This window comes from Nicotiana tomentosiformis, chromosome 1, assembly GCF_000390325.3.
Source record: "Nicotiana tomentosiformis chromosome 1, ASM39032v3, whole genome shotgun sequence".
NCBI lineage: Eukaryota > Viridiplantae > Streptophyta > Magnoliopsida > Solanales > Solanaceae > Nicotiana > Nicotiana tomentosiformis.
The window spans coordinates 85,426,856-85,447,534 of NC_090812.1; the positions used below are offsets into that span (position 1 = coordinate 85,426,856).

Consider the following 20,679-nt stretch of genomic DNA (forward strand, 5'->3'; position numbering starts at 1 on the left):
AATGTCAAGGAAAGTTTGAGACATATTATAGGTATATATGAATAATAACAACTAAAGTTGCCTTTCAAGTCTGAGATCAGACATTATATACTTTGACCCTTCCTTTTTGTTATGGCTGCTAATGAAGATCCAATTGCCGCCTCTTCCGACTATTTTTAGTTCAAGTAGTTGGATGGACGGCTATTTAGATTAATTTTTTATAGTATTTTAACACTACTACTACTAGAGTTCTATCATTTACAAAAAATTACTTGGCTTATTTTTTAAGTTACTAGTCCCACTTATGATAAGTAATTACTTATAAGTTACTAGTCCCACTTATGATAAGTAATTACTTATAATTATATTTTAAATGATAGCCTGATAACATGGGCAGAGCCAAGGGTGGAAGGGAACGAACCCTTTCGCCGAAAAATTATTACACTATATATACTAACTCAGAATTATTTTCTATGTATATATAGTAAATGTAAAATTCTCTTGATTTCTTCGTATATATTTTTTTTTTATTTTGAGTCACCCTACTAAAATTTCTGACTCCCCACTACTTGACAGTATAACAACTTTTACTTCCTCTGTAGAAGTTAAACTCCCAACTAGATATATGGGATTCATCAACATCTTAATTTGTTTTTTTCCAACACCGTTAAGTGTAATTGATTCTTGGAAATTTTTCAATTGGTATATCTTTGCAATTATTAAAATATACGATGCCGTTAACTTGTTTCATAATTTTCTTCTCTGTGTGCAAAGCTCTAATTATTAGAACCGCCCATTCTTGGAAAAGGCTTCATTTTTCTAGTAAAACTTAGGTCCCTACGACTCTCGAAAACCAATTTTAACAGGTAAGAGTTTCCATTACGCAGGTCATTTTCTGTCCCTATTTCTTCCTTTTTCAAACCCTATGGTCTATGGTCACAAAGTTATTCTAGCTATTTCAACTTGTAGAGAAGCCATTCAGCCACTACCTTTCTATTTTTCTTAAGAAGCTTTTCTAATATGCTAGTTGTGTGTTTGTAATTATAGAATATTTCTCATGTCTCTAGTTCGAATTCTGAAAATAGAAAACTTCTCGGTCGAAAATATTTTATTCTTTAGTTGGTCTATCCCGCTCCTCTCGACCCGAGGGTCATTCAGAAATAACATCTCTACCTTCATAAGGTAGGGGTAAGGTTTGCGTACACACTGTAGTTGGTCTATCACGCACGAATCTAATTTACTCGAGCTAGTATGTCTCAAATAGCGGATGCCGAAAAGGGAAAAATGATTGTGGAATCTTGTTTTAAGCTGTGCTCGGAGCTGATATTTGCATTCTCGAGAATTTTGAACTAACTCCAAGTTGATAAAAAGAAAACAGTCCTGTCAATAGGCATCAATCAATTTAAGGCTTTAAGCAGTGTCTTCTTTGTGTAACAGCGACTTTTTAAGTACATATTCGGATAACAAGAAATGCAAAGGAGACAAGGACTACTTCACTGCGTATAGTTTTCACAAACCAAACTATCATTTTCAAATGATACTTTGGAATAGAAACTCTACTTTGAAGATTGTGTTCTTATCTAGTCGATGCCAAATCATTGACACTGCAATCCAGATTTAGTAGTAACGAGTTTATTTTTCTTTTAATTTGGCTATGTTATTCTAGCATTTGACAGCCCGATACACAAAGCATCCCAGATTTATACGGGATACGGAGAAAGACTGCACCCCAAGGAGCGTGATGTCAGCCCGATGCATAAAACATCCGGACCACACCCCAAGGGGCATCATATAGACAGCATACTCTAATGCAAGCATTAGTGGCTGTTTTCATGGTTCGAACTCATGACCGTCACACGGAGACGACTTTACAATTGCTCCAATATGTTGTCCTAGCAAAAAAATAAAAATAAATGATGCAATTAAAATTAATGCATTTTGCTGTACTTTTTTCTTCACAGTAAAACAGGACTTGTAGCGCAGATTAATACGGAAAATATCAACATACAGGTAAGATAGGCAAGCCTTCGTATTTCATTGGTATTTGCACCTCGACATTAACTTTAAAGCTGAGGCTGAAAGAAGAAAATTAGCCATAGGGTTGTGTTTTATTTTTCTTTCCTAGATCATGACTTCCTGCTATAAATTTTAGTATTCCAAATTTGTTTTTTCACATTTTTAGGAACCATATCGTGATGTATGTGTGTATACACATACATACATATCAGTACGAAACAAAAAATTCAATAAATTGTGTTTCATAGACGATACCCTCAAAATTGGTGAAGCACTAGCGAGGCAAGTTGAATCCTAGAACTATTGTATATTGGCCAAAATTATGCTCTAGCATGTAAATTATGCTCCTACAATTGTATATTGGCCAAAATATCCATTGGCATGGCTACTTCCAAAAAAACTGCAGAAGAAATGCTCGATAATAATGACCGGATAAAAAAAAAATTAAAAAGAAAGGCAGCTTAGTGCACTAAGCTCGTGCTATGCGCGGGGTCCAGGGAAGGGCCGGACCACAAGGGTCTATTGTACGCAACCTTACCTTGCATTTCTGCAAGAGGTTGTTTCCACGGCTCGAAAAACAACCTCGAACCCGTGACCCTCCTAGTCACATGGCAACAACTTTACCAATTACACCAAGGCTCCTACAAGTTTGACCAGATAAAGCAGAATGGAAATAAAGGACTCATTTGACCACCCCCTACAAGTTTGAGATTAAAGTGAAATTGATGAGCGATCTATTCGCTTTAAAATTGAAAACAGAATCTATCGAAAACAGAATCTACAAAATAACCAAATAAGAAGTGGTTTTTGAATTTCATTTTATAAATATTTTTATGTTTGCTACATTCATATCCATGTCTCATGTACCTACCCTTCTTTCCAAGTACTAAACAAGCAGTTGCCTGGTTACTTGGTGAACTGGTACACAAATGGATAACAATTAAATGGAGAAAAGTATATCCAAAAACCTCATGGATGAATCAACCAAAGCGTTTTTTGAATAATTGATGTCTCTTGGCTGGATCTTTAGGCTTGCTTTTAATAAGGCCTCCCTGCTTCTTTCCCGTACTGCATTGGACATACAGGTAGTTAGTGTCAAAAGAATTTCACTTTCTATACTGAAATTTGCATTTCATAATCTGCATTTGTAGCAAATCTCCAACTCTCACAAACCAATATAGAAAAAACATATAACTAAAGCATCCATTCAAGTGAAAAACTCGGAGAGGGTTATTTGGTATATTAAATGAGCAAGAAGCTGCAAAGTTTGAATAATAACCATACTTGTACTCCATATAAACCATCCCTTTAGCTCCTGACATGGCACTCATAGAACCCACGTAGCGACGAGCTTTTTGAAGAGCTATATCATCTGCATCTTCGTCTAGCTGCTCCAAACCGACTGCATCATCACCGGCATTCAGTACCTATAGGTGAAGGTAAAGAGCACATAAGTTGGGCAACATCTTAAAATATATTACGGAAAGAAAAAACTCTTTACTTGATGTACAGAAAAAAAGAAAGTACAAGAACCTTTCCAAGAAGTTGAAGCTGGTCATCAAGACGGTGATAGCTTAACTCAGGCCCAGAATCAGGAGGCGGCAAGCTTGTGATCACCTAATACAAGAACAGGTCAGAACAGCAACTATGAACGATCGTTGTATCCAGATGAAAAGGTGGAACATGTATGCTATCAGTGGCTTTGCCAAAAGCCAGTACCTTAAAGCTATAACCTTGATCAATCAAGAACTGCTGCCTTTTGGTTGAGTAGTACATTTCCTGCATTTGAACATGCTAATAAGGTCATACTCTACTAAAATTGTCATTACCAAATAAGAGCATAAGATATCATACACAAACAGAAACTAGCAAACAGGAAAAGATTCTGCACCTGGGTATCTGTTGACACAAGGGAGTAAAAGAACGCATTATACTCCTCTTTACCTCCTGCCACCCTATCTTGATGGCGCCCCTGTCAACCCAACAATGAATTAAAGACTGGTTGATTGGAAACATCAGTCGCGGAGGCAGAATTTTCAAAAAAGAAAAAAAGTAAACACTCAAAGAAACCAAGGGGATTCAATATTCATAGTGATAATTTAGACTAGGGCTATCAATAGTTCACATGTTGTGTAGAAAAGGTTGCAGCCCATCTAGATATCAGATCTTGATATTACCAGAGGTCAGATATTGATTACACACATGCATTTCCCTAGAGTAAGCAAGCTTAACTTCAAATTTACAATTCCCTTTTGACTCTCACTGGCAAGTTTATGCCGAATAAACTTCCACAAAAGATAAGACCACCTAAAAGATACTTGATTGAGATGCTTAAAACCAGTAGGTGTGATAAAGTTAGCAATATTAAGAAATTCCAACTTACTAAATGCTTCTTTCCAGAGATGCAGGCATTTTCAACCACAAGTTCATTTGGACATCCACTAAATAAGTTATTTGAACTTTTTATGTTTAAGACCGTGGAAGTAGCTTTTTTGTTTATCCTCTTGCATAGAGATGCTTATAGAATAGTCTGTGAGCCAAGTACAGATTCCATAATGCTCAGCATATCAGGAGGAACTTCCACCTGAAAGGAGCTAGTATCACCAGAAGGTTCACGCTTTGTCCAACACTATTAATAGCCACAGATAAAGGATGAAGAAGACCGGGGACGGATACAAGTTAAGTGAAGCGATTTTTTACTATGCATACATGTAAATAATATGCAAAGAAAGTTGGTACCGATAATATAAAGTGCCCACTGGTCAAGCACCGCATTTGCCTAATAGAGGTTGGGGATTTGATCTCGACCTGGATGCGTGCGTTTCCAAATTTTTAAGCCTCTTTTGTTAAAGAAGGATACAGGAACAGAATTGAAACCACCTTCTCCCCTCGTAAAAAGTAAGGTGATAATAAATAATATGATGTCGTTACTGTGATTTGTTTATTTGTTCGCTTCTTTAAATGTCAACATTGCTTACAAAAAACCCTCTGAAAACCATGAAGACGACTACCATCTTTTGGTCAAATACATAGTGAACACAATGATAACCTTGTTATTTGTACAAAGGATTTACCTGGAGCATCACTCACTAGAGAGATTTTATCAGGTATCATAACTTTAGCATTTGAAATAAGAATCAAGGGAGGCAATTCTGAACGAGAAAACAGACAAACCTTGGCCCTAAGAATACGCCCTAGACGTTGAGCTTCTTGTCGTCTTGAACCAGCATGTGACGAAATTTGTATTATAACATTTGCCTCAGGAATATCAATGGAGTTATCACCGACCTGTAAATAAAAGCAGAAATCACATCATTACCCAAAAGAAAAACTTGGAATGTAACAATTATTGTGAGAAAGTTAAGAATAACTTCGAATGTAACACTTATAAATAGGTAGCAAAAGACTATGTTTTAACTGAAAACAAGCAAAATGCAAATGATATATGGCATTACAAATTTGAGATTCATGACTCCGCACAAGTACAGATGCAAACGTCTGCATATAACATATATATGCACACACACGCATATGTAAGAAAGACTGCGAGCAATATTTGGTCCCCAAGTCCATAATCAAGCCATTATCATCAAATCAAGTAGTCACAAATAATTTTGACACTCCGGCACAACTGGTGACATAAAAATCTGCTTGAATATAATACCTTGGATAGGAATACGGTGTTAACTTCCTTGCTTGTTTTAAATGCCTCAAGAATTTTTGTTCTTTCAACATGGCTGCATAACAAGATAAATTGCCCATTAAGACATCTTAGATGACGAAACAACAAAAAGGAATCTAAAATAGCGAAACAATAAATCTTTGATATGACATCTTGTGTAAACCTGGTAGCACCATAGATCATAGGTTTGCGAAGCTTCATCGCATACTCGGTAAGTGCAAAAAGATTGTCCGCAAATACAATTATCTTGTCCCCACGCTGCTGCTCATGAAAACGGATAAGAAACTCGCAAGCCCTGAACTTGTTTGGGTTCATCACATAAAGTGCCTGGAACATCACATGGTTATAAGAGTTAAAGAAGAATAGTAACAATATGCCAAAAGGAAGGGAGATGAACTCAAGAATATTACTGAAAAATTGTCTTACAGAAGTCAAACAAACATGATTTTACAAAAGAGAAATTATGAATGATAAAGCCATCATATCACAATATCCACGTATGGGACATATTAAAAGCTGGAAATAGCAAGTCCCATTCCAAAGGCCAAGGACCATCTCAGTCCCTTTTGCTGGAGTTCTGATGATAAATGCTTTAAGAAGTGAACACGGAAAGACAAGTGAGGTAGCTCAAGTTACAAGACCACTCGAATTTCAAATCAAGAGGTTGGTAGTTAAAGTCACCAAGGAAGCAAACTGGAAAAGGACCATAGTTGCCTCCTGGGCAGGGGGTTTTGAGTGTGGGCTTTACCAAATGGGAAAAGGGCAGGGAAAAAAAATGAACACGAAAATGCTGGTGAGTAATTGTGGCAGTTAACTGGTTCGAATCTATTACTTCTGACACTTGTCCCTGCAGACGAGACATTCAATCTCTCATGTAACTCCAACTTATATGGAAGTACAGGAGACTCATCTCTGTGGAGTACAACACAGAAATCTCACATATAATTCCCACTTACTAGGAGAAACAGAAATAGAGACTGCAAAATTTGGATTTTAAGAATATGGGCAATACAAGAAGTCAGGAGAGGATAGAACAAGAAAATTTTAGTACTCATTCATCTTCTAGGCTCGTTCCACTCGAGGTCAGTTCATTGTTTTTGTTCACAGAATCTTTGAGAGAACAAGGTCATTCTGTCAGGACTAACCCTTCATATTTCACAGACTTGCATACAATCACGTAAATAGTGAAACTATGATGTTTTCACAGCAGTAAGATCTCTCATTACACTGTCCCACAAGTTGTTATCCATTTTAACAGACTTATCACAAAAACAAATGCCAAAATCTACTTATGTTCTAAGGTCCAAACTGTGTTCCTCAATGAAATAAATGAATAAGTCATTATGTAAATTCATCAAATACTATTTTAAGCATTAAGCATGGACCAGTTACAAAAGAGAACATACTTGTCGCTTCTTTGAATTTTCTTTTTTCAGATATTCAGCAAAGAACTCCTTAGTCATTGGACACCACACCTCAGCACATTGCACATTTGCAATAAATCCTCCTTTCACTAAATCCAACCAATTGGCTTCATACAACTTGGGACCAATAAGAAAGTTCAAATCTGTAATTCTCTCGTCTTCTCTGACAAGCGTAGCTGTTAATAAGCCAAATAGTCCATTAGATTTTGTGAAATACCAAAGAAAATTACCATAGCAATTTGCAAGAACTCTCTTTTTGAAATACGTACCAGTAAGCCCAAGTTTGCAGTGTGATTTCGTGATACTAATGACCTTTCGAAACATATGTGCAGGAACCACGTGCACCTACATAAATACCAGGAAAAAGACCACTATATTTATGCCAATATAAATTCAAACTTTACCTTTAATATCTATCCACAGTTAAAGGAAAATTTTGTGACATGCATTTCCCACAAGATACTTGTACTGAACCAGAAAATAAATTTAAAAAAAAAAAAAACTATTTTCTTGTGTTGAACATAGCACTAACATAGAGTGAAAATAATATCTTAAACATTCAAATAAATGCAGATATATCATATTAGAATAATCAGCAATTACTATTAATTCCAATTGACCATTATTTATTACTATTTTTATGAAGTAACATGTTTCATTCAAAGTCATCAAGAAGATGTAAAGTTAAATTGTCCATTATTTATTGGTAACAACTGAGTACAAGAGTTGACGGAAATGGGAAACTAAACCAACAAATAGTAAATAGCTAATTTCTTCTGTAAATATACCCCCCCCCCCCCACACACACACACACACCCCACACACATATTTGTACATTAAGGATAGCTTTCAAAATAAATGATTGTTTTGCATCGACCTGAAAAAAGATAGTATTTTCTCTATATTGTATGCCTATTTGTAAGGCAAAATTTGAAATATTGCAAGAAAAAGCATTTACCTCGTCCATGAGGAGCAAACCCCATTCTCTATTTCTTATTTCTTCAATGATCTTCTCAGATTCTTCAGAACGTTTCCCACCAAAAGCAACCATGTTATACGTTGTCACCACCACGCCAGCATTTCCACGGAATCGCTCTTTGCTGTCAGAAGTGAAACGACATATATGCTCTTCTCGGATAGTAGACCACAACTTAAACTGGAAAGCCCATTGATCCACAGACACAGCATTTGTTGCTAAACAAAGGCAGCTCTTTTTTATTCTGCTTGCTGCAGAGACACCTACTAAAGACTTTCCGGCACCACAAGGTAGCACAATAATACCAGATCTTGCTCTTCCTGAAGCATTTAACATAAATTTAATCGATGAGGCAATTGGATTACATGTAATTCTTGGAACACCCAAAAACTATAAACATCTTAAAATCCCTCTCACCAAAGAAATTTAGATATGGGTCCATTGAAAAGATCAATATTAAGAAAGATGTCCAACTTTCATTAGTCATTACCTATAATTACCCAGCCATCCCAACCTTCAGGAAACACATGCCAAACAAAAATACCAAGAAATCGACAAGGGCAATAGACCCAATGCTAAGAATATTTACACAATGTTTTCCCTTCTGTTTTATAACTTTTTGTTAAAATGAAGTTCAACAGTAAAACTAACAGTAGTAGGCTAAATAAATGAAACTGACCTTAATTCCCCCTGTTATAACAAAGCACACACTCGTACGAAACCAGATATCATCTTTGCAAGCGAAAAGATGCAGCTTTCTCACATCTTTGTATCTTTCTATTGAGCATTCTTTTTTTTTCTCTTTTTTTTTTTTGGATAAGGTAAACACTATGGCCAACACTCCACCTGCCATTTAACCAATGCACCAACCAACACTTTGTTCTATTGAGAATTCTTTTATCATAACTGTGGCATGACTGTGTTTCTCACTGTGTGAAGGTTAAGACTCCAATATACTGTGACAATAATCAATCATCCCCCAGAATCCTTTATTTACCTTTTTAACAACTACATCTTCACTCCTAAATTACCCCACTCACTATATTTCCGTGTGTGCCTGTGCTTGAGTTGATTTTCAAGCACAGTAGATATCACTGAACTTGATGTACAACAAATTGGTTTTCACTAGCCTATAATGTGCAGTAGAAAAACAAGGAATTCCTGGGCAGACCAACTCAAATGGTGGCTGGCTGGATTTCAGAAAAACATTTAACTCCACATTAGAATATTGGTTACGAATCAGATTGAAACAAGAATCCACCCAAAACGCCAAATCAATGGCTTTAATGAAGAGTCACTCCTCACATCAAAATGTTTTCTACTTGAGGTTAGCATTGTTGAAGTAAAAAATAAACTTTGCACCGTTTTGGTTGTTTTATGCAATAACCAATTTTACCATCAAGAAACAGCTAAAATAATATTTGTCTTATTTTGACCAGTTCACCATTGCTTCTATTTACCCTGATCCGCATATTTTTTACTTTTGACATCTTGAAGCGGTACGTAAATGCGGTTTATGCAACAACTTTGCATTAATATATTCCCGGCGTCCTATATGCTTTGAGAGAAATGTTTATATCTACTACTTCTGCAACATAAAAGAATGTAACTATCATTGAAAATTCTCCGTCAATCTGCTGTTAAACATAGAAAACTATTTGTCTAGTGTCTACTACAAGCAGATTGAGCTGATAAAGACAATCAGAGAGAAATGTGCATGCTTTGTCTTGTCCCATTTATTTAGAAAGCAAATCTGACAATTATATTATAATCTCAAAATACATCATGCCAACACGAATCTTTGGGCAATCAACAAAAGTAATTTATTATCGAAAAGGACGAAACCCAAAAAGTAATGCACACAAGCATAATCACTACGTTAAGTTAATACTAAGAAAAATAAGGGAACAGAAGAGCACATAACAAGTTTTAGCAAACAAAATCCATTGACTATGACACCCGACATTCATATAGACAACAAAACAAGAAGGAAGCACCAAGCATAAAAAGTAAGTCCTTTGCTAGGTAAAATTTGGTCTCTACATCCTTACCATTTCCAAACATCTTACTAAGACTCTTCTCTTGATACGGCCGTGGCTGTGCCTGAGGCTTCAACTCCATGTCAAGATCAGGATTAACCTGCAATTTACAGTGGCCATTAAGCGGAGTTACTTAGCCATTGCATGATGCAAGATAATTTATTACTCAATCTTCTCATACTCAAGACCAAAAGTTTGATTGGCCTCTACGGATCACGAAAATGGCTCTCGAATCACATGTTGCAATACTAGTCACACACCATTTTAGTTACTACCTCAAGCAACTTATTCATTTCATCTAATACTCACCTAAAAACCCAAAAAGCCTAGTTGTCAAGTACTTCCCTCCATTAAATTTTATGTAATGGTGTTTGACCAGCCACGAAATTTAAGATGTTAATTTGACTTATAAAATATATTAATGATAATGGACTGGAATATTAAATTGTGGTTGAAAAGAGAGAAACATCACATCAAAGTTAAAGTGTGAACGGTGTAATAAGTAAAATTCTTTTTTTCTTTTTATATAACGGTGGTTTTCGGGCCAACTTGTGCGCACCTCAACTAGTCCACCGGGTACTCGCTACCTCCCACCAGCACATGTACCAGATAACTATCAAAACCAAGTCTTAGAAGATGAGAAGAGATCACTAATTTTTTTTGTCTCTGCTTGGATTTGAAGCCAGATCTCCAAAGTTTGCACCAACTTCATGGACTACTACATCACACCCTTGGGTGCAATGAATTTAAATTCTTGAAAGTTGAATAACACTAGAAAGTTGTGTCAAACAGACCATGTCGACAGTATATACCTATTGAATGCTGAAGGTGGACCCCTCTGGAGGGCCCCTCCCATTAGGTTCAATTTTAACCAAAATACCAGGTTCCTTTAGCAACTACGATCCCCCCATCAATGCAAGTTCATCTGGCAAGCGTCTAGTTGAAAACAGAAGTTTCTGTTGATATTCTAGTTATTGTTTTAATCTTCTAGGCATATTAGTACTCCTATAAATGTACAAAGGCGGTAAAAATAGAACAATGTGATCTCATGGCGTTACACATATAACAAAACAAAGTGGTTCCTTCAGCCAAAACTACTCATATGCAACTCTGATTCCAATTTTTACAGTAGGAAAGATTCTGCCTCTCTACCCCTCGGGGTAGGGGTAAGGTCTGCGTCCACACTACTCTCCCCAGACCCCACTAGTGGGATTTCACTGGGTTATTGTTGTTGTTATTGTAAAAGATTCTGCCTCAGCTACATTACTCGCTGTGCACTGCTCCACACTGATGCCAAAAAAGAAAAGGAAGAAGCAACTCACTGTATCATTCCTGAAGTCATACTCCTCCATCATGGGATAATTCAAAGCATTTGGCAGACACCGCTGCTTCACATTTTCCACCTGTCCATATACAAATTGGTAAACTGTCAATGTCTAAGCAAAGTTGAAGTGTGTTCACGCACAAACATGTTCCCTACACCAGGAAGAAAAGTCTCCACACAATGAGATACAGCAAATCCATTGGGCAATTGCAGCCATCTAAGAAGATATTTGGATGATACTGAAGCACAAATTTCTAAGTGGAAAACACAATGCAAAAATGAGCCAGTGTTATCAAAGGCGAAAAGCGCAAAAAAGCTCTAAGGCCCGTTGGGGCTTTAAGCGCAAAGGGCAAATAAAGCGTGGGCTTTAATGAAAAAAGGCGCAACTGGAGGAAAAAGTAAAAATATGTATATGTAGTCCAAGACCAATAATTATAAGCATGAATAACAAATATATGGACAAAAAAAGTTGAAGAAAAAATAACGATAAAGTGAAATATCACATTTTCAGGATTACACTCATGGGCAAGAAAAGTATGCCTTAGAGCCTTGATGCGACACTGAAGCGCCCGCAAAGCAAGGCGAAGCGGTCAACATGTTTTGAGCCTCGCTTTAGGGCTTAAGCGCGCTTTAAGCGCGCCTTTGACAACACTGAAATGAGCACAGATAAGACATATCTCTATTAGAAGGTCTTCAAGTGTAACGACCCGACTTGTCGTTTTAAGAATTTAAGCCCCGCCTGGCGGCATAAGGCCCTGAGCAGCTTCTTATTATGTGTATTGACTTGCGTGCGTGGTTGAATTCAGTTACCGGATGATTTGGAGTGATTTGGAACACTTGGTCCCCAAAACAGAAGCTTAAGTCTTAGGATTTTTACCGTAGTCGAAACTGTGTGAAGACAACTCCGGAATGGAATTTTGATGATGTCAATAGCTCCGTACGGTGATTATGGACTTAGGAGCGTGTCCGGAAAATTATTTGGAGGTCCGTAGAGGAATTTGACTTGAAATGGCGAACGATGAATTTTTGGGAAGTTTGACCGGGGGTGACTTTTGATATCGGGGCCGAAATCCGATTCTGGAAATTGGAATAGTTTCGTTATGTCAATTATGACTTGTGTGCAAAATTTGAAGTCATTCCAGATTGATTTGATGTGTTTCGGCACAAGATATAAAATTTAAAATTTCAAAGTTCATTAGGCTTGAATTGGGGTATGATTCGTGGCTTTGATGTTGTTTGATATGATTTGAGGCCTCGAGCAGGTTCGTGTTATGTATTGGGACTGGTTGGTACGATTGGACGGGTTCCCGGGGGCCTCGGGTTTGATTCGGGGTGGTTCCGGACCAAGTTTGGGTGTTTTGATGATGTTGGTTGCTGGTTCTGGTATTGTTCTTCGTGTTCGCGAGGAGCCTCTCGCGTTCGCGAAGAAGAATTTTGCTGTTAGTACTTTGTTCTTCGCGTTCGCAAAGAGGTTCTCGCGTTCGCGAAGAAGGAAATTTTGATGTTCGTCGTCTGACTTTAGAGGCTCATATCTCGCAATCTATAAGGAATTTGGAGATGATCCAAAAATGAAAGTTGTAGCCCTTTGTGTCTAGTTTTCAAAAAGGTAAACCATTTGTCATTTGGAGTTGTGTACAGAAAGTTATGGTGGATACACTATAGGCTGTCCGGGAAGAGTTTGGAAATCTATGTTGCACAGGGCTGACTTTGGAAGCTTATATCTCGTAATATATAAGGAATTGGGCTTGCGTGGCGATGGCTTGTTCACCGTAAAGTCCTTTTACCAGAGTATGTTGGTGAGAGAGGAGACCACTTTTCCATACTCCTCGATCTGGATTCCTAGGGCGCCCACGAAGGTGTGTTTTTTTGCATGGCTAGCGGCAAGGGGAGTGATCTTGACTGCTGAAAATCTCCGAAAGAGGGGAATTACACTTGTTAGTTGGTGCTACATGTGCAAAAGCTCAGGGGAAGAAGTTGATCACCTTATGTTGCATTGCCCTGTGTCCTCTGCTTTGTGGAGGTCAATCCTGAATCTTTTTGGTGTTCAATGGGTGATGCCAAGCTCTGTAAAGGAAATGTTACATAGCTGGGGCGGTTTTCGTAGAAGAAGAAAGCAGAAGGCGTGGAAGTTCGCCCCGTTAGCTCTCATGTGAGTAGTATGGGGGGAGAGAAATAGGAGAGCTTTTGAGGAGATTGAGTCTCCTTTTTCACATCTTAAGAATAGTCTTTTATCTTTGATCGCTTTTTGGTGCACTCATTTAGCCCCTACTTGTATAGAAGATTGGGCGTTTTTTGTAGAGAATCATGTTCTGATGTAAATTCTCTACGTCTTTGGTATACTTCGTGTATACGGGAGTTCTCTCCCTTTTGATTAATACATTTTACCTTATCAAAAAAATATATATAAGGAATTGGGAGATGAGCAACAAATGAAAGTTATAGCCCTTGGAGTCTAGTTTTCAGAAAGTCAAACCATTCATCATTTGGAGTTTTGTACAAAAAGTTATGACCATTATACTAAAGGCTATCTGAGAAGAGTTTGAAAATGACTTTTGAAGAATTTGTTCATCGCGAACGCGAGGGGAGTGTCGCGAACGTGAAGAACAAACCCCTTGGCAGCAGAATAAAGTCCAAATTCGTGTCATTCTTCCATTTTTGGACCAAGGAAGCTCGGGTGAGGCGATGTTTCGAGAGTTTTTCAAGGAAAACATTGGGGTAAGAATTACTAACTTGATTTTGGTTAAATTACATAAATCTATTGTTGTTTTTATCACTAAATTAGTGAATTGGGTTGAAAAATTTAGAAAACCCTCTTGTTTTAAATTTAAGATTTGGAGGTCGATTTGTTATTGGAATTCGATAAAATTGGTATGGTTGAACTCGTATCGGAATGGGTGTTCGGATTTCATGAAAATTATGTCGGGTTCCGAGAGGCGGGTCCTGCGTTGACTTTTGTTGACTTTTTAGAATAAAATTTTAAGTCGACGTATTATTATCCGGAATTATTTCCGATGAATTTTAATGAAGTTATACAATTAATTTGGATAGATTTGTGCTGTCCGGAGGTCAATTCAAGCAAGAAGGCTATTTTGGAATATCGGCCTAACTTCAAAAAGGTAAGTGTCTTACTTAACCTCGAGTGGGGGAATTACCCCTTAGGCATCGAGTCTTATGTGCCATTTGTGAAATGTGAAAAGCCGTGTACGCGAGGTGACGAGTACATACTCGGCTTATATGTGTAAATTTTATTGAGTTAAAGTCCTGAGCATATTGTGTGGTAAATTGGGTAATTGTTGGTATATATTTAATCATCTAATTGTCGTGCCTAAATCCTTGTTGTTGTTGAATCTGTTGTTATATGACAATTTGATGTGATTGTTACTTGATCATTTATGTAATTCCGTGAATTTGTTGGTTTGATAATTATTGAAATTTAATTTCATTATGGATTTTTCCTCTGCAAATAATTAATTAAATGAGCTTAAGAAGAGGTGTTTATATAATTATTGAAAATTTGAATTTAATGAAGACTTTGCTTTATGTTGAGTAATTTCTATCTCTATTGATTGTTTTTGAGTGTTGTACACATTGTGTGGAGCTTTTGGCTATTTGTTGTGAAATTAATTAACTTGGTTGTAGCTTTGGAATTTGGTTGTGGTCATTGGGCAAATTGTGATATGAATTGATTTTGTTATGTTGCTGTGATAATTTCCCGTGTAAATTGTTGTGTTGTGTGAGTTGTTATTTTGGGGAGATAAGGGTGGCATTTCACCGTTGATATTATGTGGTTATAAGGGTGGCATTTCACTGTTGTGTTTGTTGGAATATTGTCCGGGCGAAGTGATAAGGGTGGCTATAGGAGCGATAAGGGTGGCTATAGGAGTGATAAGGGTGGCAATAGGAGCGATAAGGGTGGCTATTGTCAGGGACGATATGTGATGATGTGGGGTTGTGGTGTTGATAATTTTCATGTGATGTTGTGATTTTCTTGTGTTTACTTTTATACCTTGTACAATTTGTCTTGTTGTTGGTAAATTGATAACAATCTGATTTATGTTGAAATTGAGAGCATGTGGCTATTGCCAGGCGGTTTATAAAATGAAATGTAGGCACGAGGTGCCGTGAGTAAATAATGAGGATATTTGGCACGTGAATTGTCCGTGCAGTTGTGATATGAAATGTGGGCACGAGGTGCTGTGATGAAATGATAATGATAATTGGCACGTGAATTGTCCGCGCAGTTGTGATATGAAATGAGGGCACGAGGTGCCGGGAAAATATGATGATATAATTATGGACACGAGGTGCCGTGGAAATATAAAAAAGGGCTGAGACCCGTATTTTTATGATTATGAAATGAGGTGTCACATGGTGACTTTTTAATTGAAAGAATTATATTCAAAATATTTATTTGGAAGGATTTTTACTTAGAAAGTATTATATGAAAGAATTGTATTTGAAAGATATTTATTTGAGGAAATTATATTTGAAAAGAATTATTTGAGAAAATTGTATTTGAAAGAGAGTTATCTGGAAGAATTATATGAGAAAGACATTTATTTGAAGGACTTGATTTAATTGGGTGTAATTGTATTTATTAATTGTTGAGTGATATTAATGGTATTCTTGTTGTTTGTTGTGCATATCACTGGTTATTTTATCCTGCCCTTATTATTATTTGTTTTCTATTATTTTGTATATTATATAGCACAGGTTATTAGACTAGTGAGTGTCTTGACTGTACCTCGTCTCTACTCTATTGAGGTTAGTCTTGATACTTACTGGGTACCGACCGTGGTGTACTCATACTACACTTCTGCATATTTTTGTGCAGAGCCAGGTATTGGAGACATCGGACTTGAGAAGAGTTAAAGCGGGATCGTAAGAATTCAAGGTAGAGCTGCTTGGTCGTCGTAGTCCCTTGGAGTCTTTTCATTTCATTATACTGTTAATTTTAATCAAACAGTATTGTATATTCGGTCCCCATGATCATTCCATATATTCAGTTAGAGTTCGTGACTCAGTACTACTAGTCTTGGGAGGTTGTACATTCATATTTGTTCCGCTGTTAGTTTTGGTTACTTATTTAATTAAAAAAAAAATGGCTCCAAAAATGTAATTGAAATCGGCTTACCTAGTCTTAGAGACTAGGTGCCATCACGACGCCTGTGGTGGGATTTTGGGTCGTGACATCAAGTAACTCTAATAAGTAGTGAAATAAACTGTTGCATTAGTTCTGGTCCTATTTACTGTTAACCAATTGACTAGTCAAACCACCACCTACTCATACTGCTAGAGAATCAATATAAAACAGTATCAAAACTGGTGTCAACTCAGCTCATATCTAACAGTATCTAAATCCCCACAAAGCATACTTTATTGCAAATCGTAGCTCAAAAGTTAGACAGTCACATACTAAGTAAAGGGAACAGCAAAAGAGAGACAAGCGAATAAACATCCTTAATAGGTGTAACGACGGCTGTGCTTACATCTGGATACGCTTATTTGACATAGGAAATTTGAATGTCCATAAGAAAACTGGAAACCAAACGAATTCAAAGAACAAGTGAATTTGGAGAACTGCATGAGAATTAGAATATTCAACGTTTGGTTATTTCATGCAAATGCTGCAACTTATTTCAATGCAGCATCTGACACCACAAACCCCCACCTCAGCTAAAAAGAGTGTAAAATGAGACCACCTTGCCGCAAGGCATTAGTTATTACCTGAGCAGGGTCTATTTCAAATGCATGAGTTTCTTTTTCTTCAGCTGCCGCTGCCAGATCTGCTTCATTTATCAACTCATCATGTCTGCCTTCAATTTCATTTACGGATTTGCTTACAGTGAAACCATCCCTTCCATGCATCCCCTGTAACCGAAAAAGACAATTAAAATTCACTTGGTAGTATCTACTTGTAACAGAAATACAAAGCATCAAAACAAAGTTAGGGTTTTTTTTCATGATTCTGCCTCACAAGGCTTAAGACAATGCAGCCAAATTCTTGATAACCATTACAGACAGCAAACAAGCAACTCAATCACAATGAACACAAACCTCAGAAGAAATTCTAGCCTTTGCTATGGCTTCATCACTGAGCAATCTTTTCAACACCTACAAATAATCACATCAAATGAATCAATTAATTAGTAGCAATCCACGGTGAACCTTATAGTTCAATAAGATATCTCAAGTTAAATCATTGTTACTATAGCTAATTATCTTGCCTCAGGAAATGGAGATTCTACAAAATAGCGATTCTTCTTAAGTACGAGCTTCACTTTCCCATAATTAGCAGTAGAAGCATGAATGAAATCAATCATCTCCTTGGGAAGCTTGGTCTTTGACAATTTGTTCAAAACAGCTATTATAGTTTCAGTCTCGAGACCAACTGACACAGCTGCATACAACGAGTGAGGTGTCAAGTTGTACTCATGCATCGACTCCGGCCTACAAAAATAAAAAAGCAATTCCGTTAATCCTCTCCAAACATCCACAAACAAACAAAAACGTAGAATGTATATCATCAACCACACAAAAGGTACCTGCAAACAGGCTCAGCAATGGCAATGAGAAAATCATAGGCTTGTTTATATAATGGAGAGAAGGTCTCAAGGAAAATTCTTCCATCAGCACAAGCCCACAATGGGCGATTGGCGTGATCGGGTTTGAGTTCCAGTTTAGTGAAATCCATCTTCTTCCCTTCCCTCTCGCCTAAATATAAAAGTCATTCAAAACTTCCACATCAATTGAGTTGAAACATGACACAAATTTATCCTATTAAAGCATCACCAAGTGTAACACTATAAAGCATGGCAAAAGCACCTTCAGCATTTAAAAGGCAATGGGTGCAGCCATGGACGGATCTATGTAGGGACTTTGGGGTGGTACGGCACCCGGACGCTCGGGTAAAATTCTATTTATGTATTGGTATTTTACTGGAAACTATAATATAGGTTTTCAGTGGCACCCGAAGGTAACAAAATGACTATTGGTGTCACGGTTGAGTTGCCAAATTTCCACATGCCAAACTTAGGATCAAATGTCACTTTACTTTCTTTTTCTCATTCTAGATCTTTAAATTTTTATTTGAATGTGATTTTAATCATTTTTTTAATCATCTAATGTTATATTATTCTTGATTTTTTTAAAAGTGATGGCATCAATAAACGCAATACTATCTAGCTATATGTAGGTTGATTAGATGTATTTGCTAACTTAAATTTTATTTATGTTTGTTAATCATAATAAATAGAATTTGTATTGAGAGAATTAGATCGAATTGGACAGTTGTTTTGGTGATCACATATTTATTTATGTACTAAAAATCTTGTAAACTGATTGAATTATTTCATAATGGATCGGATTGAACCGAACCGAACTAATTCAAAATGGGTTGAACCGGCAGAATGTACATCCTAATTCAATCTCCTTCGCTAGTGGTAGGTTTGTATTAAAAATAATGGCACCCGTCGTCATCAAATCCTGGATCCGCCTCTGGGTGCAGCTCTTAAAACATACATAAAACTATTGGATTTAAGTTATATACACCTACAGTGTAATGATTTTTTACACTATTAGTGAATTTAAACTGTAATACCATGTTAGTTACCATTTCTATCAGATTACCAATTACTACTTTACAAGAGATTTATATGAGATTTATATGTAATTAACTAATAAGTGACCTCATTATATAAACATTTTTTTGCACCGTAAGTGCATATAACACAAACTCATATTTTTAAAATGATTCTTTATATGTACTTTACACATATATAGTTCAAGTTTGTTTATATTCTAGATTCACCTCTATTAATAAAGGTAGAGTAATACCATCTTGAAAATCATCACCGCCTTCTTCTGGGTAGTACTGATCATCAGCAGCAGCTGAAGACCGATAATCCTCCTTCATCATCACAAAAAAATTGAAACGCAGTAATAAAAATACAATCTTTATCTATTTAATAAAACAGCAAATAAGACATGAAACTAGCTGGGAAACTGAAGAACCTTAGAAGAAAACTTGATCTTTTTGCCTGGTCGACCTTTATCACCTGAATTCATTCAATAATATACATAATTTCATCAAATTGTTTTCCAAACAATTTTACTAATTTTGGGGGATTTCTTTTTTGTTAATGATGTAAAAAAGTTAAAATCTTTGAATGCAAAATACCATGTCCGTGACCCATTTTGCGAGAGGGTTCAATCTGCTTGCTGAATCCCAAAATATGAGCTCTTGAGAGTTTCTCTTTTCTCCTTCCTTGTTACAGTAAATCCATTGAAATGGCGGTTTTGAGGCCAATTAGCAAAATAGTTGAGGGTGTTTGGCTAAACATGCTTATAACCACGTTTTGGCTTTCATGGGCGTCTGTTAAATATCCAAAAGCCAAGTGCTTAATGAGTGGTCAATCCTATTTATGACTTTTTAGCTTATAAACGTTTTTAATTTTACGAATACTTTTATTAGTTTATCCTTAATAATATTTTCTAATTCACAAAATATTTTTCCCAAAATAAATTTTCTAACTTTCTTTTTCATTTCATATTCATTCTTTTATCTTTTTCTTTACAAAAAAACTTTTAAAATTTATAACTTTTTGTAAAGTTTTTAAGGATATTTTAGTTATTTTAATAAAAGAATAACTTATCAGCAATTTTCTATCAAACAGATCAATTGTTTATTGTCAAATTCAGCACGTCTATCCAAACATGTAAATGCTTATTTAAAAAATCAATTTCAACACTTCAAACTTATCAGCTATTTACAATCAGCTAATCCAAACGGGATTTTAGTCTGATTTCTCTTATGAAATACTTATATAGGAGTAGTATTTACTGGAAATAAGAAAACTTTTCAGTTTTTTTTAGTTTAACCCCTGATCTATTTAAAAGTTACAGTTAAACCTCCAAACCTAAAGACGATACTATTGATTATGATGATACAGACGAAAAATAACTATGATGATACAGAACTTAGATGACTTATTTGCCAATGGAGAAATTAAATACGTAGACAATATTATGTCTTATTTGGAATATCTTGTCTCGGTATTCCTTTTTTTCTTTGGTACATTGCAAATTACAAAATAGAAATATTAAATTTTTCATAAGCTATATTGCTTGAATCTTGCAGAAGGAAATTTTTATTTCCTTGATCGTATTTTTTCATACTAACAAATATTCATGTCTCCAATTTTCATTTGCTAGCGGTTTAAATATTAGTTTGCCTCTCC

The 20,679-nt window shown here is 36.2% G+C and overlaps 1 protein-coding gene across 4 annotated transcripts; it reads right to left on the bottom strand.

The window, feature by feature from the left end:
• Positions 1-2,781: 2,781 nt before the first annotated feature.
• On the bottom strand, positions 2,782-19,821 carry LOC104087265 (general transcription and DNA repair factor IIH helicase/translocase subunit XPB1). Of its 4 annotated transcripts, none has more exons than XM_070186708.1 (20): positions 19,620-19,821; positions 19,454-19,497; positions 19,251-19,349; positions 17,986-18,154; positions 17,668-17,840; positions 17,498-17,554; positions 17,168-17,311; positions 11,439-11,519; positions 10,129-10,216; positions 8,060-8,397; positions 7,371-7,446; positions 7,084-7,277; positions 5,841-6,004; positions 5,660-5,732; positions 5,170-5,283; positions 3,887-3,967; positions 3,715-3,774; positions 3,529-3,612; positions 3,280-3,422; positions 2,782-3,063 (listed from the first exon to the last, which is right to left on the bottom strand). In XM_070186708.1, the coding sequence occupies exons 1-20, from the start codon at positions 19,633-19,635 to the stop codon at positions 2,976-2,978; spliced, it is 2,286 nt and encodes a 761-aa protein (XP_070042809.1). In that variant the 5' UTR covers positions 19,636-19,821; the 3' UTR covers positions 2,782-2,975. The 4 variants fall into 4 exon arrangements, with proteins under 4 accessions (XP_070042809.1, XP_070042815.1, XP_070042804.1 ...); XM_070186714.1 differs by having other exon boundaries at positions 19,277-19,349; positions 19,620-19,820; XM_070186703.1 differs by having other exon boundaries at positions 17,668-17,890; positions 19,277-19,349; positions 19,620-19,820.
• Between the last annotated feature and the right edge of the window lie 858 nt (positions 19,822-20,679).